Source organism: Mytilus edulis, chromosome 13, assembly GCF_963676685.1.
Source record: "Mytilus edulis chromosome 13, xbMytEdul2.2, whole genome shotgun sequence".
Taxonomy (NCBI): Eukaryota; Metazoa; Mollusca; class Bivalvia; order Mytilida; family Mytilidae; genus Mytilus; species Mytilus edulis.
The window spans coordinates 59,475,739-59,503,617 of record NC_092356.1 but is presented as its reverse complement, the minus strand read 5'-3'; the positions used below and the strand labels follow the sequence as shown (position 1 = coordinate 59,503,617).

General features: G+C 33.1%; 1 protein-coding gene across 1 annotated transcript in view; it reads right to left on the bottom strand.

Moving 5' to 3' along the window:
* Positions 1 to 5,744: 5,744 nt before the first annotated feature.
* The window catches only part of LOC139500443 (serine/threonine-protein phosphatase 6 regulatory ankyrin repeat subunit C-like), a 35,315-nt gene continuing 13,180 nt past the window's right edge, over positions 5,745 to 27,879 (bottom strand). The window contains exons 2-9 of the mRNA XM_071289181.1: positions 27,103 to 27,306; positions 25,471 to 25,898; positions 21,405 to 21,573; positions 15,156 to 15,376; positions 14,121 to 14,148; positions 13,165 to 13,203; positions 6,087 to 10,661; positions 5,745 to 5,938 (exon numbers count right to left, since the gene is read on the bottom strand). Of these exons, the coding sequence (XP_071145282.1) occupies positions 5,745 to 5,938; positions 6,087 to 10,661; positions 13,165 to 13,203; positions 14,121 to 14,148; positions 15,156 to 15,376; positions 21,405 to 21,573; positions 25,471 to 25,898; positions 27,103 to 27,205 (5,757 nt within the window). The 5' untranslated portion in view covers positions 27,206 to 27,306. The remainder of the gene's footprint in view (positions 5,939 to 6,086; positions 10,662 to 13,164; positions 13,204 to 14,120; positions 14,149 to 15,155; positions 15,377 to 21,404; positions 21,574 to 25,470; positions 25,899 to 27,102; positions 27,307 to 27,879) is intronic.

Below are 27,879 nucleotides of genomic sequence, written 5' to 3'. Positions count from 1 at the left end.
AAAAAGTTAAAATAGTTTACCTGTTCCTCTAATGCCATTGAAAAATTTGGCCTCTTATAAAATCTTTGGTGGGGTGTCATTGGTTTAGTAGCTTTGTTAACTCTATTGTTGTATTTATAATAGAATTCTCCTAGTAAACTTGGACAATCTCTTGTATCAACAAATTGGGCTCTAAAGTAAGCCACAACTGTCCAGGACACGTGCTAAACTTATTGTGTAAAACTGTGTTATAATAGTTTGCAGATTATATATTTATTAATATCGCATTTTGAAGATAATAAAGCTTTAAAAACAAGACAAAACATAAGGCTCGCCAAGCTATTCTCCTGTTTCGCAGCGACTACACATAAATGTTATATTTTTCAACAATGTAAATATATTGTTTGGTTATCCTGAATTAGCTAACTATTATACAAATAAAGGGTAGACAAATATTTTTGCTTTATTTGTGCTTGTACAAATAAAGTCTCCTGTTACTCTGCTTCCATGTTGAGCAACTGGTAATGTGGGCATTTTTTTTTTCTGAGCCAGTTTAGTTTGGGTTTTCTTTGCGGTCCTCGTTTAAACTATGCCAATTTCTTTGAAAATTTAAAGGCAATGATTTAGATTTAAATAACTTAAGGTTTAAGTTATGGGAGTAATTTTCAGGCTAAGTGATTTATTGGTTTGTTGTTTGTCTACGTAAAGGTATTAAAATAGTGTTAAAAAAGCTTGTTTAAGAAGTACACCAGTCCTGTAAATGAAATGTAAAGGCAAAACATAATTGTATTTCTATTTCTTTTGTAATACATAAGTGAAACTAAAGTATAATTTATTATTGCAGTACAATTAAGTTTTTTTTGACTAACCTTGTGATTGGGGATGGTACGGACGACCATTAATTTTTATTGCCTTAAACTCATCAATTACGGCACAAAGATTTGCATAATTAAATGTCTTGCCGTTATCAGTTTGGAGAATCCGAGGTGGGCCAAATATGTAGATGAATCTTAATAACAATTCCGAAACGTCTTTTGCCGTCTTTTGTTCAAGATGTCCACCAAAGGCAAAGCGGCTGTAGTAAAATTAACGGTACCAATTTTCTTGCACCAGATGCGCATTTCGACAATACATGTCTCTTCAGTGATGCTCGTGGCCAAAATATTTGAAATCCAAAGCTTATATAAAAGATGAAGAGCTATAATCCAAAAGGTCCACAAAGTAAAGCCAAATCCGTGAAAGGAATCAGAGCTTTGCATGAGGGAGATACATTCCTTAATTTAAAATAATTTCTAATATTTTGTAACATCAAATTTTAATAACACAAAAAATCCGTATTTTCATGCCAGTACCGAACTGGGGTGCTAAAATAATAAAAGAGCAGATAAACTTACAAATGAGTGAGACAAGTGCAAGAAAATATTTGGCCAACTTTCTTCATGATGATGATACCTGTGCATTGTACCCATCGCACTTTAGAGTCCTACAAGTATACATGTCGAAGTCGTCATTATTGTGAGCCAATATATCATTCAAGTATCTAAACGTATGTGTTGAAGTTTTGCATCAGATGTTGTTTCGACGGGTCTTTGCTGATTTTAGTCATAAATTATAACTCCTAACAATGCAGAAGTGGTGCACAATTGGAATTCCAATCACTTGACGATGTACGGAATTTCCAAAGCAAACAAAAAAAAGTATCTTATAAAACTTCAAGGGCAGTTATAGTATCAAAGCATGTCCAATTGAAATAATTATTTTGTTTGTTGCTAATAAAAAATGACCTAAAAGAATTTGAAGATATGTATATTCACATTCTGACTTTGAAATGCCCATTTAATAACATGGTTTATAATCATGTCACTTTTTTGAATGTGTATTTATGTTTTCTGTTTAAGTTTACTTTAATCATTCTAATCATTATAATCATTTACTATGCTTTATTTTGTAAATCATTTGATTGTATCGCTCAAATTTTGAGAACCATTATTGGTTATTACAATTATCTTGTCTTGTCTTATCTGATGTGAGATATGTGTTTAAATTTAGTTGATGAAGGTGTGATTAATCAAAGGACCAATCAGCGTATTTTACAACAAAACAAAATGCTAAATTAAGGATTTTACCATTGAAAATGTACTTATTATAATATTGCTTCAATGTCCATTTGAAAAGTCTCCTCTATCCAACTATACAATGAAACATGTCGATTTCGGATTTCGGTTAAGATACACCAATGTAGCACTTTATTTAATATATGTGGATGGTCGGTAAATCCAAGACAGATGAGAATGTAGAATTCTGTTCTTTTTATCAGCTTTCAAGAAGTCAAATTCTTTATGAAATCTAAATGGACTTTTAATGTTGAGTTCCTGATGGGGATGAAAGTAATGAAAGCTAGTTTTAAGGCCTTCAACAAAACGACAAACCATTACCGTGTAGTTAGTTTTAAAATGCATCATAAAAATATGTAACATTTAAATTTTGAAATCTAAAAGTCTAGTTTAGAACAAAACAATTTACAAAAAACAATTCAAGTATGACAGACATAAATAAAACAAACAAGAAATTATCTAACAGCTTTTGACTTAGATCAGGAACCTACCGAATGTGGCGGGTTTACCATGTTTGAAAGCACCAAACATCCCATAACCTGGGAAGTAACATACATGAATAAGATGCATGTCTGCTTTAAATGGACTGAACGCATATGTCATATTTTTAATGATAACTAAACATATAGAACATTTAATTCTTGGAATATTTGTTTTTTATATATCAACTGTTCTGTATTTCAGTATTTTCTGAGCAATATCATACCCTCGGCTCCATCGTATTGAGTTCACATATCTCTGTTTACGTTCAGTATATGCTCGTGTACGTTCGCAACTTTATGAATCCATATCCAGGAAAGGGGTGTGTTCATTTCACTTAACCAGTTACAACAAAGTTATGAAAAACAACTGAAATCAAAATCATAACTACAAGTTTTTCGGTCACCATTTCAAATACTGATACAATTTCTCAGTGTTCAGATCTTACTAGCGACATTGTTGTGCGCTCTTAGATATTAAAATACCAGTATACCGTCTCATCTGTAATATACCAATCGTGTCCTAATACCAAATTTGAGTAGACATTTTGGAACTTTACTCCGTACTCTATCAACGGGAGTATTAAAAATGTTATTTTCAAAAATATGTGAGCACCGAAGCATTGACCACAATCGGTGACTAGCAGTAAACAATCAGTCTTATCTACCTAGTGCCAGACGACAGGTGTGTATTAACTGTATGGCATATATGATCAAAAGGGGCATAAAACGAATATTAGTAAAGAAAGATCAAACTTTGGTGACGTATTTTGAAACTAAAAGTATTATCTTTTTAGAAACCATCATAGTACGTGCGAGGACACTTTTAAAGAATTGGTTAAACTATATTTACTTAAATAAAGCAGAATACTGAATAGGTTCAAATTGATTAAAAAAAGAATTTGAAAAAAAACTACTCTGATTTCAGCAGAAAGTCATTGACACTGGTACAATGAATACATTTTTTTCAATGACAGAATAAAACGAACTATCCGTTTTTAGTAATGCCAAGGCGCCCAACTTGGTGCAAAATATGCAATTCCGTTGTATATCTATGTTTTTGTCCCACCCATGAATACAACTAATACATATGAAAACATAAGATAAACTTGCTTTTCTTATTATCTCATTGGCACTCTTATCACATCTTCTTATATCTATTCTGTAGTTCTTTTCTTTTTGTGAAATCAGTTTTCCTCTGACGGTAATGCCAACTAGCCCAACTTGTAAAGAATAGAGACATACTGATGAATTAAGTCTTGTAAGCTCTCCCCGGCCACTAATGGAAAACAGAAAAGTTCTGATGAATTGAGTCATGCCACCTCATAGTCAATAAAAATAATTAAATAAGTTTCCATTTTGAGTGGGGCGAGTTGGCGACCTAGAATGATATATTCATCTAGAGTTTACCTTTTTCCATTAAGTGTTGCGATATTTTGAAAAGTGGGCAGAGTTGGTAAACCAGTTTGGGGCGATTGTTTTTAAAAGTGGGGCGATTTATTTAAAAGTGGGGCGATTTGGTGAAAAAGTGGGGTGATTTGGTGTGGGGCAATATGCCAGTGTGGTGATTTTCCTGATTCCTTACTCAATAACTGTAAACTTTATGGCCTTAAACGAAGTTGAATTAAAGGAAAATACTTAAACAGTTAGTGCTGCCTTTTTCACGTATCTCGACACAGAGTCTGTTGAAAACTCATCTCAATGACTTGAGCTGAAAGCTGGATCGGCATCCATCATCACGGTTGTTTAGCCATTTTGAATAGATGTAGCACACATGACTGTAAATATGTTCCATTTGAGGCACTCTCGATTCCGTTTGTTTTAGATTGCGGCATTACTTAAAGCCATTTATCATCGACTTACACTTGAGCAACACGTTGTATAATACAAATTGATCAATAATTATAGATACTACCGGGGCGCAAGTAAAAAACTACCAGTTTTGTAGGGTTCGTTGGGCTTAATAAAAAAAAAAATATGAAATGAGTGCCGATGAGATAACTCTTTACAAGAAATCCAATGACACAGTAATAACCAACTATAGGCTACCACACGGACTTCAACAATGAGCAAAAACATACCGCATAATCAGCTACAAATTACAAATATAAAACAACTCAAACGATAAAACTTACGGACCAATGTATGTACAAAAAAACAAATATATAACACAGCAACAAACGACAACCACCGAAATACAGGCCCCTGACTTGGGACAGGCATATATATACAGAATGTACCGGGTTTAAACATGTAAGCAGGATCCCAGTCCTCCTCCCACCCCTCATTGGACAGTGGTGAAACAGTACAACACAATAACGAATTAAAAAACTTTAATAATATGCAATGTTTTTCGTTATCATTTTCATTGGATGCTTTTTTTAGCTACAGTGTTGTCTCTCATTATTGAACAAATGCCGTGCGAATGCCCTTTTTGGATATATTTTAAACACAAAATTTCAATCCTAGTATCTAAGATGAGTTTATTTACATCAATCTATACAAGACAATGGACAGTAAATTATGCATTCTTAGTTGAATTTTTATTGATACAGTTTGTACAGTGCAATACTCATGATACTATATTGTTTGAATGTTACAAAAAGCCTCTTGTTTTTACAATTTTCTCTTTAAGATCAAGGAACGTTTTTGACAAATTAAAACTGCTGTTGGTAGCAGATCCACATTATTTGAAAATGAATATTTTATCCGTCTGAAAATACCGTTTATAGTTTGTAACGATTAAGTGTTCATGATAAAAGCATCTGTATTTGTATATCTGTGTTATGTTCTTATTTCTAGAGACGCTTCATCCCTCTCACCAGCCAGCTGGTGAACATCACGTATTTTTTCCTTACGAAATTGTAATTTCTTTTCATTTTTGCACTGATAAGCAGCTGCCAGGAGTGTCTTTGTCATACCAGCAACATGTTCACGATCACATCTTTTTTCTTTAAGTAACTGTACTAATTTATCATTTTCTCCACAACAAGCTGCTGTCAAATTTGTCTCTTCTATATACCACTAGCCTGGGTAACATCACATCCTTTGTCAATAAGTATCGGCACGACGTTATCATTTCCCCGACCAGCAGCTGTCAAAGGGGTGATCTTATTACCAGAAAGTAATTGGAGTATCTTAAGATTCATATTTCTTAACATACAAGCTATTCTCATGGGTGTTTCTCTGTAAAATCAGCATAGGTAACATCACATCCTTTGTCAATAAGTAACTGTACTATCTTCTCATTTCCTCCCCGACAAGCAGCTGTCATATATACAAATTTCGTACCATTAGCCTGGGTAACATCACATCCTTTGTCAATAAGTAAATGGACTATTTTCTCATTTCTTCCCTCACAAGCAGCTGTCATTAAACTCATCATAGATAACAGGACTAAATTTTGTATATATGCCAGACGCGCGGTTCGTCTACAAAAGACTCACCCGTGACGCTCGAATCTAAAAAAGTTAAAAAGGTCAAAAAAAATACTTCATAGGTGATTGTTTCAAACCATCAGCCTGGGTAATATCACATCCTTTGTCAATAAGTAACTGGACTATCTTCCCATTTCCTCCCCTACAAGCAGCTGTCATAGGTGTTTGTGTCGTACCATCAGGCTTGGTAACATCACATCCTTTGTCAATAAGTAACTGGACTATTTTCACATTTCCTCCCCAACAAGCAGCTGTCATAGGTGTTTGCTTCGCACCATCAGCCTGAATAACATCAAATCCTTTGTCAATTAGTAACTGTACTATCTTCTCATTTCCTTCCCGACAAGCAACTGTCAAAGGTGTTTGTTTAGTACCATCAGCCTGGGTAACATCACATCCTTTGTCAATAAGTAACTGGACTATTTTCACATTTCCTCCCCAACAAGCAGCTGTCATAGGTGTTTGCTTCGCACCATCAGCCTGAATAACATCAAATCCTTTGTCAATTAGTAACTGTACTATCTTCTCATTTCCTCCCCGACAAGCAGCTGTCAAAGGTGTTTGTTTAGTACCATCAGCCTGGGTAAGATCACATCCTTTGTCAATAAGAAACTGGACTATCTTCTCATTTCCTCTCCGACAAGCAGCTGTCATGGGTGTCTGTCCCATACCATCAGCCTGGTTAACATCACATCCTTTGTCAATAAGTAACTGTACTATCTTCTCATTTCCTATCAAACAAGCAGATGTCATAGGTGTATGTTGCATACTATATGCCTCGGTAACATCACATCCTTTGTCAATAAGTAACTGTACAATCTTCTCATTTCGTCCCCAACAAGCAGCCATCAAAGGTGTTTGTTTCGTTCCATCAGCCTGGGTAACATCACATCCTTTGTCAATAAATAACTGTACAATCTTTTCATTTCCTCCCCAACAAGCAGCTGTCATAGGTGTGTTTGTCGTACCATCAGCCTGGGTAACATCACATCCTTTGTCAATAAGTAACTGTACAATCTTCTCATTTCCTATCAAACAAGCAGCTGTCATGGGTGTCTGTTCCATAACATCATCCTGGATAACATCACATCCTTTGTCAATTAGTAACTGTACTATCTTCTCATTTCCTCCCCTACAAGCAACTGTCATTGGTGTTTGTTTATTACCATCAGCCTGGGTAATGTCACATCCTTTGTCAATAAGTAACTGGACTATCTTCATATGTCCTCTCAAACAAGCAACTGTCATAGGTGTTTTTTTCGTACCATCAACCTGGGTAATATCACATCCTTTGTCAATAAGTAACTGGACTATCTTCTCATTTCCTACCCAACAAGCAGCTGTCATAGGTGTGTGTTCCGTACCATCAGCCTGGGTAACATCACATCCTTTGTCAATAAGTAACTGGACTATCTTCTCATTTCCTACCCAACAAGCAGCTGTCATAGGTGTGTGTTCCGTACCATCAGCCTGGGTAACATCACATCCTTTGTCAATAAGTAACTGGACTATCTTCTCATTTCCTACCCAACAAGCAACTGTCATAGGTGTTTTTTTCGTACCATCAACCTGGGTAATATCACATCCTTTGTCAATAAGTAACTGGACTATCTTCTCATTTCCTACCCAACAAGCAGCTGTCATAGGTGTCTGTCCCATACCATCAGCCTGGTTAACATCACATCCTTTGTCAATAAGTAACTGGACTATCTTCTCATGTTCTCCCAAACATGCAGCTGTCATATGTGTATGTTTCCTACCATCAGCCTGGGTAACATCACATCCTTTGTCAATAAGTAATTGTACAATCTTCTCATTTCCCATCAAGCAAGCAGCTGTCATAGGTGTTTGTTTCGTACCATCAGCCTGGGTAATGTCACATCCTTTGTCAATAAGTAACTGGACTATCTTCTCATTTCCTCTCCTACATGCAGCTGTCATAGGTGTTTGTTTCATACCATCAGCCTGGGTAACATCACATCCTTTGTCGATAAGTAATTGTACTATCTTCTCATTTCCTGCCCTACAAGCAACTGTCATTGGTGTTTGTTTCGTACCATCAGCCTGGGTAACATCACATCCTTTGTCAATTAGTAACTGGACTATCTTCTCATTTCCTCTCCTACATGCAGCTGTCATAGGTGTTTGTTTCATACCATCAGCCTGGGTAACATCACATCCTTTGTCGATAAGTAATTGTACTATCTTCTCATTTCCACCCCTACAAGCAGCTGTCAAAGGTGTTTCCCTCATACCATTAGTCTGGGTTACATCACATCCTTTGTCAATTAGTAACTGGACTATCTTCTCTTTTCCTCCATCACATGCAGCTGTCATAGGTGTTTCCCCCATACCGTCAGCCTGGGTAACATCACATCCTTTGTCGATAAGTAACTGTACTATCTTCTCATTTCCTCTCCAACAAGCAGCTGTCATAGGTGTTTCCCTCATACCATTAGTCTGGGTAACATCACATCCTTTGTCAATTAGTAACTGGAATATCTTCTCATTTCCTCCATAACATGCAGCTGTCACAGGTGTTCCCCCCCTACCGTCAGCCAGGGTAACATCACATCCTTTGTCTATAAGTAACTGGACTATCTTCTCATTTCCTCCCATACAAGCAGCTGTCATAGGTGTTAGTTTCATAATATCAGCCTGGTTAACATCACATCCTTTGTCAATAAGTAGCTGAACTATCTTCTCATTGTCTCCGCAACAAGCAGCTGTCATAGGTGTTTGTATTGTACCAACAGCCTGGTTAACATCACATCCTTTGTCAATAAGTAATTGTACAATCTTCTCATTTCCTACCCAACAAGCAGCTGTCATAGGTGTGTTTGTCGTACCATCAGCCTGGGTAACATCACATCCTTTGTCAATAAGTAACTGGACTATCTTCTCATTTCCTACCCAACAAGCAGCTGTCATAGGTGTGTTTGTCGTACCATCAGCCTGGGTAACATCACATCCTTTGTCAATAAGTAACTGGACTATCTTCTCATTTCCTGCCCTACAAGCAGCTATCATAGGTGTTTGTGTCATACCATCAGCCTGGCTAACATCACATCCTTTGTCGGTAAGTAACTGTACTATCTTCTCATTTTCTCCATAACATGCAGCTGTCATAGGTGTTTCCCCCATACCGTCAGCCTGGGTAACATCACATCCTTTGTCAATTAGTAACTGGGTTATCTTCTCATTTCCTCCCCGACAAGCAGCTGTCAAAGGTGTTTCAAATGAATAATAGTTCTTTAGATCAACATATTTGGTCATAAAGAAATGAACTATATCATGATATCCTCGGGTACATGATGTTATTAAAGGTTCGGACAGCTCACAATTGTCATCAGCATCTGAAGAATCTTCTTTGAATTCTCTATTTGATTCAGTATTAACATTTTCCTTAAGTTTGGAAGTATATTGCAAACATTTTCTTGAAAACATTTGTTCAAAAAGAAAGTTGTCGTCTATTGTTTGTAATACTTTGAGAAATTTAGCTCTATATTTTTCATGTTTCATTTGTGAATTGCAAAAACATTGATTTATTTTTCCAAGTTGTAAATCATTTTGTATTATGTCAAAATATTCCTGTTCATATCTCTTCAATATCAATATCGTAAATTTGTCATATTGTTCATTGATTGATTCTAATTGTGTTCTTTCATTGAAAACTTGGATGTTTGCATAACGCAATATACATCTGACCAGCGTTTCCTTCGACCCAAAATAGGTACATAAAAATTCAAACATTTTGTCATGTATTACCCTATATTCAGTTTTTGTTTTCACAAAGAAAGTTCCAATCATGCTGTCGACAGTTGATTTCATTTCAATTCTAGATGTCCCTCGATTCACTCTGCAAACTTCATAAATATTGTCCAAGACATCTTTATTTTTGTTATTACTTTCATTAAAGATGTCAAACAATGACTCCTTAATAATGCCATTGTGAATTACACATAAAAAAAGGGAGCAATATTTGCGTGGATTCATTACTTTAAACTTTTCCCATTCTCTTTTGTATGTATCATAAGGACAATGTAAAAAATCTGTTAAATTGAATTCTTCATTTTTGGAATATAGATAACACATTAAAGGTGTAAACTCTACATTTTGATCTTTCAACATCTCACAACTCGTTTTTGATAAATACTTCATACATATTTTTAACTTGTCATCTTTTGAATATTCATCAGATAAGTTGAAGATATTTGTTTGGAAAACAGTACATGATTTACGAAAAGATTCCTCAAAATAAATATCTAAACGGCATGTTGCTGCTATTTTCGTTTTCCCCTTTATCAGCATCCGTTTTAATTTGTCTTCATTTTTTATCAAGCATTCAATGTCCAACAAACTAGATGTAAATCGTCCACAAATATCGTCTATAACAAACATCTGTCTTTTGTCCATATTATAATGACTAAATATATCCTGAATTCCTGAACATGGTACTATACAATAACTTGTTGTTGAATGTATTTTTAAAGCGACATGATGCATCAACATGCTCTTACCGATGCCTGGTTCACCCAATATTAATACAGTATGTTCTGATTCAAGGCACTGTAAAATCTTTATAACAGCAGGCGTTTCAACGAACATTTCTTCTTGCTTTTTCCAATGTTCCATCTCAACAAAGTGAAAATCTGAAAAACAAAAAACAGTAGTGAATAAATATAAGTATTTAAATTGGCATTTAATTGTCTTGTTGCGTTGTACAATATATTTGATTTATTTACAACGTAAATCATTTACATGCACCTGGTTTGGTATGGAATCGGTAAATTTCAAATAAGCACTTCAGCGTAAATCATTTTTTACATTTCAATGAATTGATTGGAAATCACATGCAAAAGTGTAAATGAAAATTTACAAAATCACATACATGTAGAAAAATAGAATGAAAAGGTTTCATTTTGGATGTAACAGAACATTGATATCAGAGCGAATTAAATCTTTTGATGGCACTCTATTGTTGTTCAGATAAATCTATTCGTCTATTTGGTAAAAGCCACGCTTCCATCACCTAATAAAACATTTTGTTTTATATTTGGTACTTTGTTGTAGTTAGTTGAATTAAGGAATGTCAGTAGTGGGGGAAGTGGGGGTTCTGGGCCACTTTTGCTAATGTTAAACCTATGGGGAAAAGGTAGCCTCCTGAGATTAAGTAATGTTGAATAATAAAGTTATAATAAATATATTTTGTTGTCAGATTCTGATTGTATTATCAGTAAGTGAAGCACAGGCGGTTACAAAGTAATCATGATATAAGTTCTAATACTACTTTTTGTTTTTTGTTTTTTGGGGTTTTTTTTTTTGCTGCTTGTGGTTTAAAAATTGTAATATCACATATCACATCAATCCTTCACTTCTGTAATAAATTCTCGATTGAATAGCCCTTTTGAGTTTTGGTAAAGAAGGGATTCTGGTAATAAAGGCAACAGTACTATACCGATGCTCTAAAAAAACAAATCCGGGTCACAAACCAAAACCGAGGGACACGCATTAAATATTTGAGGAGGATGACGACACAACATTAAAATGTAACACACACAGAAACGAAATAAGCATTAGACAAAATCCGATGAGAATAACAAATATAACATCAAAACTAAATACATGAATTTGGGATAGAAAGTACCGGGACACGTCTTATAATAATTTTAATTCACACTCAGATATAAAAGGAAACAAACAACACAACGTTAAAATGTAACACACGCAGAAACGAACAATAATATAACAATGACCATATTCCTGACTTGGTACAGGACATTTAAAAAAAAAAATGGTGGGTTGAACCTGGTTTTGTGGCATGCCAAACTTCATTCTTTTATGGCCATGTTAAATATAAAATTAAAATGACAACACAACATTACAGGACTACAATACAAATAAATAAGAGAACATGATTGACAAAGAAACACACGAATAATAGCCAACAAAAGGCAACATGTTTAAAATTTAATACGCCAGAAGAATGTTTTGTCCACACAAGACCAACTAGTGACGCCCATATACAAAAGTTTGAAAGCCAAAACAAGTACAAAATTGAACAGCATCGATGACCAAAAGTTCAAAAAATTTGTGCCAAAAACGGCCAGGGTTTTCTGTTAGTTACCAGAACATCACTATTATTTCGAATAATGTATACTTTTGCAAACAGTTAATTTAATAAAATGACTATATAAAAGATATACACGATCAAACTGAAGTATAAACTAATTACAGAAAACAACCGAATACATTACCTAACCCGACAAAATCAAACACAATCCAACACAAAAAATAGAGACCCGAATTAGTCAAGGTCTAAACGCAAAGTGACGTCACATTTGAAATTGTAAAAAGGACAAAAAAATTACGTCACTAAATACTGATATTACATTTAATATCAATGAAAATTGCAATACTTATTAATATCAAACTGAGGTAGCAATTAGACAATTAACTATGTCCGGGTAATACAGATTCAAACTGCAAATACAGTAATACATCGTACGTTGAACCAAATCAAGTCTAATAAATGAAGGCGGTGATTAATTTTCTTTACCATAACACATGAATATAACCGAAAAGACATCAAGATATTTGACAAAATCCGATTAGAATTACAAATATAACATCAAAACTAAATTTATGAATTTGGGATAGAAAAGTACTGTAACACGTCTTATATATATCAATGCAAATTCATACTCAGCAAAACAGTCACAATCTTGTACAAGTCACGTTTTGTAATAAAAAGATTAGACGACGTAATTACAAACCACAATCTAACATGTAGTAAAAATGTACTTAGCTAGTTTGGTCAAAGACACATCGTATAGATCAACTAATTCGTGATGGTGTCCGTAAAATTTACGGAGTGTCAATTTTAATCTGTCCTCTTCATAACTTTGTTGGAGCAGTTTCTGCATAAGGAGCACACTCCTGTATATGAAGTCCGTATAGTGTGAACAAGCACGAGAATAACGTATCAATTGAGATATGTTAACACCATACGAAGGGCAGAGGGTATGTTACTGCTGAGAAATGGGAAGCAGTATGTTATATGCATGTAATATCATGGAATGACTAAGATTGGATTTGTATATATTGATGAAATTGCAAGAATATTACTTCATCATTACGTTAATCAAAGCTCACCATGGCATGCGCACTGGCTAATATTTTCTCTAAGTATCTCTGAAAGTAATAAAGGGTATATATCAATAATATTCTATTAGAATACTATCATTTTAAACTAAAGATCACAAAAGTTCTTATTTCGAAATGTGCTTAAATTACCAGCAGTACGAGTTGAGTGTAGTTTCGATATCTTTTATGTATCAATGTGTGACATTGTTACTGAATGATACTTTTCAGCAATAAATACACTTATTCTATCTTTTTTGAAATTTAACAAGCTGAGTTCATTGCATGAACGACTATTACTGTGGCATTAGAACACGAGCATTGTACGGAAATGTGAACAAACGACGATAAGAGTAAATTGTATTGTTATGAGTTTTACCTTTATTATTCTCAACAAACCCCTTTCGAGATCTTTGCATTTTCTTCAAAAACTTTGGTTTTAGTCAACAACATTCGTTCGTTTAGGGGCATTGTCACTCTCATCCTATGTTGAGCGACTGGGTGCATATCTGATGCTATATTGCACGAATCATACGGTAAACTAAACTCGAGTCGTATAATAAAAAATCAGCACTGCTGTCATTATTATTATTGAAAGTGATTAAGTATGTTCAGAACAAACACTATTTCTAGTTTATCCTGTATAAAGACAATTACGAAGACGCTTGAAACTTTGATAATGCAAATATACACCCGATTCCTTCTATCTAGTAAATGATGCATGAAGGCGCATATAATTGATGAACTGTCTCGGTAAGGATCAAAATGGTATGTTGAGTTGTTTTATATATTCAATGAAGCGTTTTTTTTACTGACTATACAGAATGGGGTCTTCTTAATTTTGACGGAAGAACAGTTGCCTATAATTCCTTTCATCTGCTTTACATTGTACATCTGATGGATACATTAAAGATGTAATATTTGCAATCATGCCCAACATCTTTCTTTTTATTAGTTATATTACTTACCTAATTGTGTATTGTGATCCACAAGCACCTGCAAATGTTCAAAGTAATATTTTGTGCTTTTACTGATACATGTATGTTATAAATGCCACAAATAATTCAAATCCGATACTTGACCTCTAACGGAACATTTAAGAGAACCATAGACCAAAGTTGTTATGTATAACAAGTTGATTTGATGATAAAAAAATATTACGTAAATATAATTCGAAGAATGTTTTAAAATTCAAAATGTCAAAATTGTTCGAAAATTCAAAAATTGTCAAACGAACTCGTAAGGCATGGTGGTATATGTTTTTATACCGATTAGAACCAGTTTTTACATTTGAAAATGCCTGTACCAAGTCAGGAATATGACAGTTGTTGTCCATTCGTTCAATGTGTTTTATAACTTGATTTTTACATTTGATTAGGGATTTCCCGTTTTGAACTTTCTCTGATATCAGTATTTTTATGATTTAATATTTTCTGGGTATGAATAAATTCAAGACGAATCATTAAGTAGGAGACCTGGCTGAATCGAACCTGTTTCTCTGTTTCCAAGTAATTATATCGTCTGTGCCATAGTTGTTATTGAACAAAGATAATAGTCGTAGCAGGGTACATGACTTAGCGAAATTGAAGTAAAAAGGATTATAAATCATAAGTCTATTAATGCAGTACGCATTTGTCTTGATGTAATGAAATACTTTAACAGATTGTACAAATATATGTGATATGATTAGTATACCATAAGACATTAGTGGTTGAGCAACTTCAAAAGGGCAAACACCAATTTCCAAAGCAACACTGCTTCGTGCGTTTTTTATTTCGTTTTGGAAAACATGTCTTCTGCAGAAGTTGAACTATTGCCGCTGATGTGTTCAATTTTAAGGGGACAACATTAGCTTTGATGCATATATATTTCCTAATTAGTCTTCCGAGAAAGATTTGAAACGTGAAGTTTTCGAAATAGGCACTTACAAATCTAAAATAAAGTCAAATTGATCAAAATGGATATGATGGAGACCTTCCGAATATATCTGCAGTCTTACTTACTTTATCTATTTCAGAAAATCGTTTCTCTATATCTTTCTTTAACAGGTCTAGGTTATGGAGGAGGAGGATTTCAATTTTTTTCAGTTCATTCTGCATCCTTATAAAATTACTATCTGTTTCTGTTGTTACCAGTTGTAAATATTCAGCAAGCGCACGTGTTTGTTGACGAAACTCGTTAACTAATTCAAGACCATAAGTTGTTCCACTTAGAAATCGCGGACCTAAACAAAAAAAAACAGGATTCTATTAATAAAGGGTAGATATTTTTAATGTTATAAAGATGAAGATTTAGTTTTGAAGGTAATGTTTTGAATATTTGACTATAAAATTCCTTATAGCAATGAGTCGGTAATATACAAATTGATAGTTTTGGACTCAAAAATTCTATTTTTTTTACTTATAGTTGTTATATTACACTTCATAAAAAAATCAAAATTGTAGTAATTTTCTTTTAACTTAATATCAGACTTGCAAAAGGTCTAGTTTTGGAAAGAGTGAACAAAATAAAAGTTTTAACAAAGAGTTAAGGGCATTTAAATAGACCGGTTGAATTATTTATAGAATAAAATTAGATAGATATGTGCATCCACAAAATAATAAAATGCTCCGCAGGGCGCATTTTGATGCGACCGCAGAGGTCAAACCCTGAACAGTTGGGCACGTATGGACATTAAATTGGACTTTTACCTTTTATGGTACAATATCCCAAATCTAAATACATGGTTAGATTCAGCATGTCAAAAAAAAACAATATTTCATTTTTTTATGAAATATAATAAAGTTCAATTTTGGACCCTTTACAAATGCTTTAGACCTCAATGTTGACCAATTTGATTATGAGACCGCAATTTTAGAAATCTAAATACATGGTTAGAGTCAGCATATCAAAGAACCCCATATATCATGTATATTTAATTTTTCGTTGAAATCAAACAAAGTTAAATTTTGGACTTGATTTGGACCAACTTGAAAACTGTTTTCAAAATTTTTAATTTGGCATTACGTTTAAAGAATGACAGACTTTCACAATGTAGATTTTTTTAAGTGTATCGTTAAATGTAATCGGATTACTAATTTAAATTTAATTTTTAAAGGAAACATGTGTACAAATTATGTTTCCTTAAGATCTTGTCCCTATTTAATAGACAATTTGTCGAAGTTCTAATTAGTAAGATGTTTTAGGATTAGAAAGATCAATCAATATACTGGACAATTGATCCGTCAAATCAATTACCACGACGATAATTTTTCAAAAAGAACACATGTATTTCAATACTCATTGATATCAAATCTATTAGAATGGAAAAAAAGCCTGGTTAACCGGTTAGCGTTTTTTGTATTCGGAATTCGGTCATTCCGACGGTTACCGGTAAACAGTTGACAACACTAAAATTTATATATTTGGCTCTCTATTAGCGATACGGAGACAAAAACAGTGTTTGTGTTCGTAAAACCATTTCAAACCTTGTTGTTTTACTAATTTTTATCACAATGAAATGTTTTAAGTTATATGAATAGCCTCCTGTCACCCTATTAGTCCGGCCGATTGGTACAGATTTCGAGCAGAATTGCTCACTTGACGAGGAAAGCATGACACTTTGCACAACATCGAGAGAGGTGTTCTTTATAATCTTTCCAGTAACCAGCTATTCACCCAAACAACGTAGCGTTACGGTTTCCGAATCTTAATTATCTGCTGCATTTCATTTCTCATTTTCTGATGTTATCATTGCAGCAGCGTCCCGAATCATGCTCACATTCGGTCATATATAGTACCTCGTACTGCTAATTTTTGTCCAATGGTTCGTCTGATTACAATATCGGGCCATGGGCCTTTGTTCGATTTTGTCATGAGGTGATGTTTCATGGCCAATCGACTCGAGAGTCGAGCATTCGACCTACTGGCCAGACTTGTTGCTGTTTAAAGACTCTGTTGTTGGGGTTGCGCTTTGATTTTCTCTGTATCCTAGTGAAGGTGACCGATGCCTGGAATAACCGGGAATAATGGGGTTTGTCCGTGGAGATGCTGACTGTTGTCCTAAGGGACTATATAATCGCTAGCTTGGTAGGGGTGTTGCTTGTACATAGGCATCAAACTTTGATGTATTTCTATCTGCCTATCTACTTATATTATATTGCTCAGGGGACCTTACATGTGTATATTGATCAGATGATGTTCCATTAGTCTATTGATTTTCCACGATTTTATTGATTAGAAGGCCCAAGACTATATTGATCGGCTAGTAATTGAGAGCTTAACATCAGCTAGTTGTGTGACAATTTGAGTGAGGCTACGCCCCTCATTTTCCAAAGAACTGCTCATATATACTTCCTTAACCAGTCGATGATACAACGCCATCAGCAAAGAAGACTTGCCGATTGGCATAATTGGCACTGTTTCGTCCATGTAGTGCCATCTGGTTGGTTATTGAGGTTTTCAATTGTTTAACGCCTTCTTGGTCATTTCTGGGTTTCTCTGTATTACATGCCCTGCAGAATCTTTGTCTTTACATCCTCGGAGGAATGCTTCAGTTCCAATCTGGTCTGATAGTTGTTCTTGCTGAAGCACTGTTTCAATGCTTTTCTTAAGGCATTGGAATCATCATCTATGTTTACCTGGCGAGCGTACTCCAAGGAAACATCGGCCAAGCAATCTAGGAGCATAAACACCTTTTTCAATTTTTCCTATTGTCGTCTACCGACAGTCCGTTCAAATATGTAAATGAACGCCTCCCAAGTCATAGATCCTCTCCAATTGAATATTTGCATTTTTGGTAGGTGTGGGCATCGGCTCCGGTCCCTGGTACCAAAATTTGTTTCCATTGGGTATATTCTCTCTCCAGAGAGGAGCCTGAAGAAAATTATTTTCCTCTGCCCTTTCCTGGATCGGTCAGTTGGGTCAACATGCTGTTGTGGCAAGCCTCCTTTGAGCTCCAGGAGGTTGTCATAATTGGAGTGATCAATGTAGGAGGGAAAGGACTTGCCAATGACTCGACAGGGATGGTCCTGTAAATAGGCACTGGAGTCAGCATTGTAAAAACATGATTTAGGATCCAATTGTTTCTGTAATGGTGCTCTGAACCAAATATGATTGACTTATAGTAGGTGGTTAGTGTGCATTAGATGACACATATCAAAAACAAGATGTGGTATAATTGCAAATGAGCCACATTAGCCATTTGCTGGTATCCTGGATCAGTACTAGGTGTTTCTTGTTGTTGAATAATTTTAACATTCTTATGCAGGTCCAAGTTTGCCTTCAAAAGAGTTGGTGCGTTTGATGGCTCATGCGAACTAATAGGGGAAAGACCCAAGACAGGAAGTTTGTTAGAATGTATGTACTTTTGGTGTTCTTGCTTTGTACTTGATAAGGTCAAACTTTGGCTTAGATGATGTGTCCATTACAGGAATTTTAACTTCTTTATTTCGCTTGTCCACTAATTCACTAACAACATATGTCATTTGTTGGAAAATAACCTGATGTTCAAATGCACTTTTAAATTGAACTGTGTCTCCTTCTTCCTTTATGGTCGGCTTGTCCATCCTTCTCACCACAACATTGAATTTCTCATTGGTCTGTTTGTCAATCCTGCCAAGCACTGCTACTAGCCTTGTGGTGGTTTATCCTGTCTTAAAATTGCTGAAGTTTCTGCGATATTGCTCCCATCTGTTCATTATAAATAGTCAGTGCCTCTTTCTGCTCAGCTTGCATCGTTATGAGACCAACAAATATTTCATCAATTCGCACTTCGCTCTGATTTATATTGCGGTTAATCTCAGCTGTTCTTTCAGCATTATATTTCCTATCTGTAAAAAAAAAAACTTGGTACAATTGTTGAATAGTCATTTCTGAGATGACCTCTGTTAAGGTGTCTTCAGCTGTGGGTTTCTCCATATCCTCAAGTGAATCAGTTTCTGCCCCTCGATGTTCTAGTCCTTGTTGTTCTCAATTCCTACAATTCCACTGATATGTGTTTATACAATTCAATATCTCAAATTGCAAAATATTGCGATCCAAGAAATAAAGATAGGCACTGATTAATATCTTAGGGCAGATAAATCTCAAATCACAGCTTTTATATGTGACCCAGGACAAAAAATATTGCAACAATCAATGAAAGCTACTACTGCAGCTTTTTATGAAAGCTAGTACTTTGTATATGATAGCTAGTACTTTGTATATGAAAGCTAGTACTTTGTATATGAAAGCCTAGCAAAATCGAAATGACAGAATTGTAACAGAGACTAAATAACATATTATTTAAATAAAATGCCTAAATTCAGGTCAATTCTCAATAATGAATATTTGTTTATATTCAAGGCAGCCATTTTGAATATAGCCACCATTTTGAATTTCAAGATAGATCAAAACAAAATCTTGCTGAGTACATCAAGTCATTAAAATGAGTTGAATTTTGTGCTTCCAGCATCAAATCCACTGTTGTTTGTCCAATACCGAAAAATAATTTAGAATGTATGGCGGCCATCTTGAAAAAAAACCCGCCATATTTGATTAATAAATTGGCCTGCTAGTTTTGAAAATCGGTTCAGAAATAAATATTTTATGAAGGTTAGCAGTTGACACTGAAATGCAACAAAAAAGTGATTTTATGAAACATACCATGTCAAAGTGCATTTTCTCCTTTTTTGTTTGTCTAAAACTATACCTTCTAAGCCTGTCTTTTCTTGTTTAAAAACTTAAATTAACCTTAACAGTAGACAAATTTTACAAGTTAAAGCTATTTGAAAGCTCTAGAATGTCAATTTTGTTGTGTATTACCATACCAAAGCCTTGGTTAAAATTTAGTAAATACTGAAATCATTTATAATAGCGGGAAAAAATTTAGGCTTAATTCATGCTAAATTGTGACTTTATACTTGCTAAAATAATAAATTTGATTTAGTCGCATGAAAAAATATAAAGCGTTCTCTTCTAAGGTTTCTACATAACGCGCAATCTTCTTTTCCAAGGGGTAGCCAATAAAGTTTCAATTTATGACGGAACCAAGTCTTTGTGTCAAAATGTCTATATTGGTTGCTAAGGACAATAAACAACAAAACTAACATATATTGTCATTCTAAAGGTTGTTTCTCCCTCAGAATTGTATCTATAACCTAGTTATCAATAGATTTGTGGTATGATTTGTCTAAAAAAAAGCAATTCTTTGCTTTGTCAAATGCCATAAGGTAGCAATACACAGTTAGGAAAAAAACTTAAAATTGACACTCAAAATTTTTAAACACCCTCTTTCCCCTCCTATCTAACAAAGAAGGCTTTATATGTGTGTTATGCATGTATATACTTATAGAAAGAAAATCTTCCATAGATTTGATTTCTAATGGTCATAAGGGTGAAATATAATCCCTCTTGGGTGTAACCATGGCAACAATCTGCATTTCTTAGATACAAAATATAGCAAAAAAGGGGGGTGAACATGTCACAAAAGTCTCCAAAATTTGGTCTAAAGGAAAATTTCAATCAATTACAGTGATACCTTTCCTGAATCCATAGGTTTATATCTATCAAGTGGTCCCAAAAAAATCATATGCTTATCTGCTCGTTTTTCCATAAAATTGAATTGAAAAGAACGAGCGCAAAATCTGTGTTGATAAACACTACAATAATGTATGGACCTATGAACGGTACGGATAGGAAAATACGGACTGTCACTCATATAAATGGCCTATAAAACATGTTAAAAACAATCTTAATGTTCATATAAACCCACTAAGAAGGCTATATTATTCTTCAATTATCTAAAAATCAATTTTATTGTACAAAAACTTTCATATTTAAAAAATTCACAGGGGCCATAATGCGAAACTACACTTCTAACTGTGTATTGCTACCTAATGTTGAGGGTGAGTCATATCTAATATTGCTCAGTTCACAAAAAATGTACCATCATGCAAAATTTGGTGCTTTCCTCATTATTTAAGCATTTTTTCACCAATCGGCCGGACTAGATCGTGAAATTCGACATACATTATTACTTCTAAAAATACAGGTAGCATCAGTTTGAACGTTCTGAAAGCTGTTCATAGTACCAGAAGATAGTCTTGAATGATTTTGACATGGTTGATTAACAGATGGATGATATGAGACTACAATTGATAAATGTTGTCGTTAAGAATATGTTGGCAATATAAGAATAAAATGTACTTGTATCATTTAAACTCAGTTATCCAATAGTACCTTGAAAACACATCATAAAAATAAATAATAAAAAATACGTATGTAAACTTTACCATTCATTTCCCATTTTTCTATTTCCCCGATGATTTGCGTTTCTTCATTGAGACTCAGTTTAAGGTCCTTTATTAGTTTCTTCATCAGTTGGAAAGAATGTAAATACTTAACAGCATCCCATTCAGAAAAGTCACAATGAGCCCAATCATTTCTTATATCTCGTCGTACCTGTCATGAAAAAAAATAATATACATGTCATTTTGTTAAGACTTAAAGCGGCAGAAGCTAAGAAGCAAGGCGGTTAATTATTTTTGAAAATGTTTGTAGCCAGTTGCTACATGTACATTTTCCTTTCGTGAACTTTTCACTAATGTTTATTTTCTTATAAGTTCACAATAAATACAATAATAAATAAAGTTTAATATCTTTTAGGTAAACTGTGAATTTAAAAATGCGACATCTTTACCAGTGATTGTTTTTATTACAGTGAGTTGACTATGGGTGTTATTGTAAAGCTTTACCTTACATATAGCTTAACCTCATTTTAAAATTGACAATACAATAGGGACATTTAAATTGACCAGTTGGTATTGATAGAGTTGAGTCTACCTTGGTTCTACCTGTACAGTTTTTTTTTTAACTATTCCAACCTTACAGCAAGGTTTTTTTCCTGAAGTTTTTCTTTACCTAGAATTATTCTATTTAAAAATTGATAGGGAAGAAAATATTTTTGGTTTTCATTGTTTTAAATCCCCACTATATATGATGTATCTAATTCTTTTCTAAAAGTCTAATCAGTAAAAGATAAAATTAACTGTGTGTTAATATTTGAGAAAATTTAAACTGTTTTTACGTTACAAATGCTTCTTTAAAATTTTAACCCTTATACATAGTATTGTCTAGTTGCCAGTGAAACAAGACATAATAGCTGTTTAGGTGGGTTTTTTTTTTTTTAATTTTCAGATGAATATGTTGTTCATTTCTTCACATGACCCTTCAATATTTCTATTTTGGATTATTATTTGCAATGTTTGAAATCTATTGGTATCAATGGGCATACAATATTGGATTTATTTTAATTGCATTCACCTCTCAGTTTATAGTAATTTTACTTCTTCAAATGTGACTTTTTTACAAGAATTAATTGTTATGATGGTATCAAGGAGGAAATAATTCATTCAAACTGTTTTGTGAGGCTTGCTTATGATGATGCACATGTAAAATTCGAAATAATCTTGGAATATACCTTGGAGTGTGTTTTTTTTTAAATCTGCTATAATATAATTAGGACTGTTGTGCATAAAATGATGTGTTCACTCAGGGAAATTCAATTTTCATAAGATGGGATTAAGTCATGTTAAAAATTGAAAAAATTCAAAACTAGAATTCAAGTAGGAGATATTAGTGTGAATTCAGCCAACATGTTTTTGTGGCTTTAAATGTGATTTTGAAAACATTCATTATTGATTTTGGGATCTAGTTCAAAGATTATTCACCATTTAAATGGAATCTTGGAAATGAAATAAAATGTTGAATTAATACAGTAGGTATAGTCTAATAAAGTGATAAAGTGAAAAAATAAAAAGTAAAATATTCCAAAATAGTTCTAATGTGAGGATATGTTTTAAGTGAAAGTGAAATTGACAATAAACATTATAAAATTCTGGATCCAATGTTGTTTTATTTGGACATATATCTTAGGGAATGAAATAAAAATGTATACTGTGGATATCGTAAAATCAAGTGATCTAATAAAAATATGAATAAAATATTCCAAAATATTTGTAAAGTGAGGATAACTATTTTGAATATAATAATGGAAATGATGAAACAATTACAAGATTCTGAATTATATAAAGATTCTGCACCTGTTCAATTGGGATATATATCATGGAAAATAAAACAGAATATCATATGGATATATAAAAAAAAATCTAGTGATGTAGTGAAACATGTGAGAAAAAAATCCAAAAAGTTGATAAAATTAGGAAAATCGTTAAAATCTTTGAAATTCTGGATGACATGTCAAATATCAGTGTCAATAAATTGATAAAATTGTTTATTCAACTATGATTTTGGTATTTCAATATGCACAAACAATTTGTACAAGGAGGTCATGTCAACAAGTATTCATCAAATTATGGAAATGATAAATTTATTAACATTTTCACAAGAGCAAAATCAAATTATACTGAGTTATCTCCCATTAGAAAAGGCCAAAGAGATAAAAAAAAAATCAACAATGCAAAACAAATAATGTAGCGATCAAAGTGAGTGAAATATAACGACTGGATTATTCAGAGTACCAAACACTCATAGTATTTGGCTATAAAAACATTAAGATGAAATGTAGTGCATTATAGGCCATGTAATTAATTACTCTGCAAGAAAATAACATATATACATTCTTGTTTTGGCTTGATCACTTCTAATATTTTAAATGACAGTAAACTAAAAAATCTCTCTATTTCCTTCTAAACAGTCTATGAACTAAGCCCAAGAATTTGCATCAAAATGATGTTGAATAAAAAGTGAACTTATCTCCTGCATCACTTAGAAAACACCATATTTTCAAATTAAACTGTCACATGAATTATAGTATGTTAGTTCACAGACACCACATGGTTTCTCTCTCAATCTATAGGTGACAATTGTTGCAAGAAGGGATAAAAATGAAATACACAATACCAATCAAGAAAAGTATCTTTTTTTCATTATAGACCAAATATGATTTTGATTTTTTCAACAAAATTAATTTTTTTTCAATAAATTGCAAGATTAAAATAATTGAAAACCCATATACAAAATGTATAAAAATAATTAGTTTTTAAATAAATCTTGAAAGGCAGGATGCATCAAAGAATATTTCCAAAATAATTTTATTTAAAAAAAAGGGAGAGGGTCAACTCCAAATGTGCCTGTGCATTTTCCTTAACTTTCAAAGTTTTACAATTTTGTGTTTAAAACATATGTTAGTTAAGTAATATTATTGGTCGCCTTATCAGTATCAGACAGATTTATAGTACTACTTAGACATTTTATAATTGAGAGAAGATATGAAATTTTCACTTTCTTGTGCATGGATCTAGGACTGTAAATATTGTTTCTTTGGCAATTGTGTGGTCAATTACTTCTAGGAATACACTCGTTTTAATGATAAAAAGATTGTAATTACAATGTGTATTTCCTTTACTTGTTTAATGATTCTCTAATAAAAAGCAAGGGAAAGTTTTGTTTATTTTATTAAAATAGAAGTTTTCAACAAATATTTATTCAATCTTTTACTGATTTAGAATTTTTAGTAAAAATTAGATAAATCATATATATTGGGGATTTAAAACAATGATTATCAACTATATTTTCTTCCCTATCATTTTTTAAAGAAAAACTTCAGGAAAAAAGAATGCCGTAAGATTGGAATAGTTAAATAAAAAAACCTGTACAGGTAGAATCAAAGTAGACTCAACTCTATCAATACCAACTGGTCAATTTAAATGTCCCTTTTGTTGTGTCAATTTTAAAATCAGGTTGAGTTATATGTAAAGCTTTACAGTAACATCAATAGTCAACTCACTAATTCAAGTTTTAACTTATCGAGATTTCGAAACCGTATTATTTACACTTCAATGAATACTTCCTGTAACCTTAAATAATGAACTTCTGTTAGTCTAATGTCAATGAAATGCCTTGTTCAAACCATGCATAAAAATTACAAGCATACTGAACTGAGGAAAATTCAAAACGGAAAGTCCCTGATCAAATGGCAAAATCAAAAGCTGCGAAGAGTTGCTCTATGAGTGTAATCTTTCTATCAATATTCTTTCAAATGATCGTCATGTTAAAAGTATACTTTTTTAACTGCTGAAAGTATTTTGATTTGTATACAAGTATAATGATACTTTTTTGCATTTTAATTTAAACACATTCTAAGTATACCTTTATCATGATACATGTACTTGTAAAAGATAAACCGCTGGAATAAAATATAGCACGGTGTTTGTTAAAAAACCCAAATTTATAGCATATGTATACTTGTTGGAAATGTATTGATGATGTGAACTTTAACATTATTGAACTTGTATTTACCAATCTAAAGGTATATATTTAGACAGATAATTAACTTACATTCTCGGCAACCGATTGTACGTTGGGATCGAACTGGTCAATATTGATGATCAATCCTAGCAAAGCGGAGGAGTCACATGTGTCATCAAACCCTGTATAATGTGCCATATGTGTTTGTAGGAATAGCTTGGATAAATCCACAACACTCTTGATCTTGTAGTCGTACTTTGCTTTATTATAATAACCATGATTTACTTTGTTGTTGTTGACTCCTTCATAATTCAGGAAGGTCTTGTTTGTTGGTGGATGTTTTTGTAAATGTGTTGGAAATGTTTGTGCTTCAAGTTTATGTTTAACAGATAACTTATAACAAAGTTTTGTTAAAATTGGAACAATATATTTCCTGATGGCTGGGGATATAACGCTGTGTAGGCATATTCCAACAACCAACCATCTTTTCTGATTCTCGTCTAAATCTGCTGGTTTTGCTGAAAATAAAGTTGATTTTGTTTTATTTTCTGTCAAATTAAGAGAGCATGTCAATTAAGGACAGGGATGGAGTTTAACATTTGATATATAATATTTGTGGAATAAGCGTTGTTTCCAGCAGAATATGCGCATACTCTGTATGTCGTTGGTACTGTCATGCGTCGGATATGTAAAATAGTTCAAATAATTGGATTTTAGTTTCTTTACGAATTTATATCTTTATTAAGCGTTATTGGTGAAAAAGGTAAAGAGGTCAGATATATTCACTGATAAAGCTGTAAATATTTTTCTCAACAACATCAATTCAAACTCATGTATAATCCATCTTCAGCTGAACGTCGTATATAAGATCGGATGAACTTGGATTCAAATGAGTTTGATTTTTATTTACTTGCATCTCAATAATACTAAAGATGCTTTTGAGTATATTTTGATGTAAACCCACAGTCACCGCTTATAACGATACATTATAATAACATTCCGTTTGTTAAATGATTTTAACAATTAAAATTATATTTTAGGTTTTAGTTTTAATTATAGCTTATATAAAATAACATGTGGTATAACTGCCAATGAGACAACTTTCAACCTTGAATATTTAAGGAAATTTTATATGTGAAGCAACAGTTTTCTTTTCTAGATAAGGAGATATATTTTAGTTTAACACGGAGAGGCTTTCAAAGAAATATCTTCCCTATAAGGAATTTTCCTTATTAGATGGCGATGTTCCTTATGTCCTTTTTACAGCAAAATTATTTCCAAATAATTTGTTCTGTTCATTTCTGTCATTTTTACTAAAGTATCGTTTTAGATTTCAATAAACGTAATCTACGTATGCCATGTACATCCTAAAATTATGGGCACATTTAATTTTTTCATAGAAACAAAGTACTAGTATTGCTAGGAAGTTTGAATGTATATGTAGAAAATTTATTGCAACTAAATAGCAAATAATTTCAACCTGGCTTACCTTTTACTGATTAACCGGAACGTTAAATATATTAGTTATTCAAACATATTGATTCTGTAGATTTATGTTGCTTGATGTAGTTTAAATAGTGCAAGAATGCACATGATAAACCAATCTATATCAATGAATTTATCATTTATGCTTACTTTTATGAAAAAGGTATAATTACTTAAACACGAAACATTATATTCTAAGTATGGTCATAATTTGTTTATTACATGATGTACGAATACCTGTTGCTCGTGGACGTTTTGAAACTATCTCATCGATTTCATCTTGTAACTCTTGTGGGATAGAACGTTTTATGCCACTTGATGTCGAAGGTTCTTCTTCCATTGTCTGATGGTAACCAGGCCGGTTTTTTTCACATCATGTGCTTTTATAGATTGTCATCCAATTTTTTTACATCATAAGACAGCAATCTTTTCCTTGGCAATCTAGGGAAATAGTTTTAGAAGCATGCAGTTATTTATTTGGTTTGTAAGTAATCGTAAACGGTTTGCAGGATAACACTAAAGATATTTTATAAAAATGTTATATCAGGTCATTTAAGATATTTTGGCTTTAATGTTCATTCACTTATAGGGTCTCGTATCGGAAATAAACACATTCATTTTAAAATCAGTTGTTGGCATGATACGGGTTATGTTCTTCCCATATTTTTTATAATGGTAATATACTAAACTCCTTACGGGATGGATTGTGGTTGATATTCATTTGATGAAGACATAATCTTCCATTCTGTTAAATTAAGTTCTGGAACTGGGATGGACGTAACTGCTAGTACGTCTTTTGTTAATTTATGTACATGTTTACACAGAAATGCATCAACTTTAGCGTTTGATAGTTCATAGATAACATTCAAGCGTATCACAAACAATCAATTTGTAACGTCTCATTTTATTGGCCGAAAGAATCAATTACAACAACAATCGTAGTGTGCACGTGAATTGACACAGGTGACTGACTATGGAATGTACTATGTTACTCGCAAAAACAAGGATTTGACA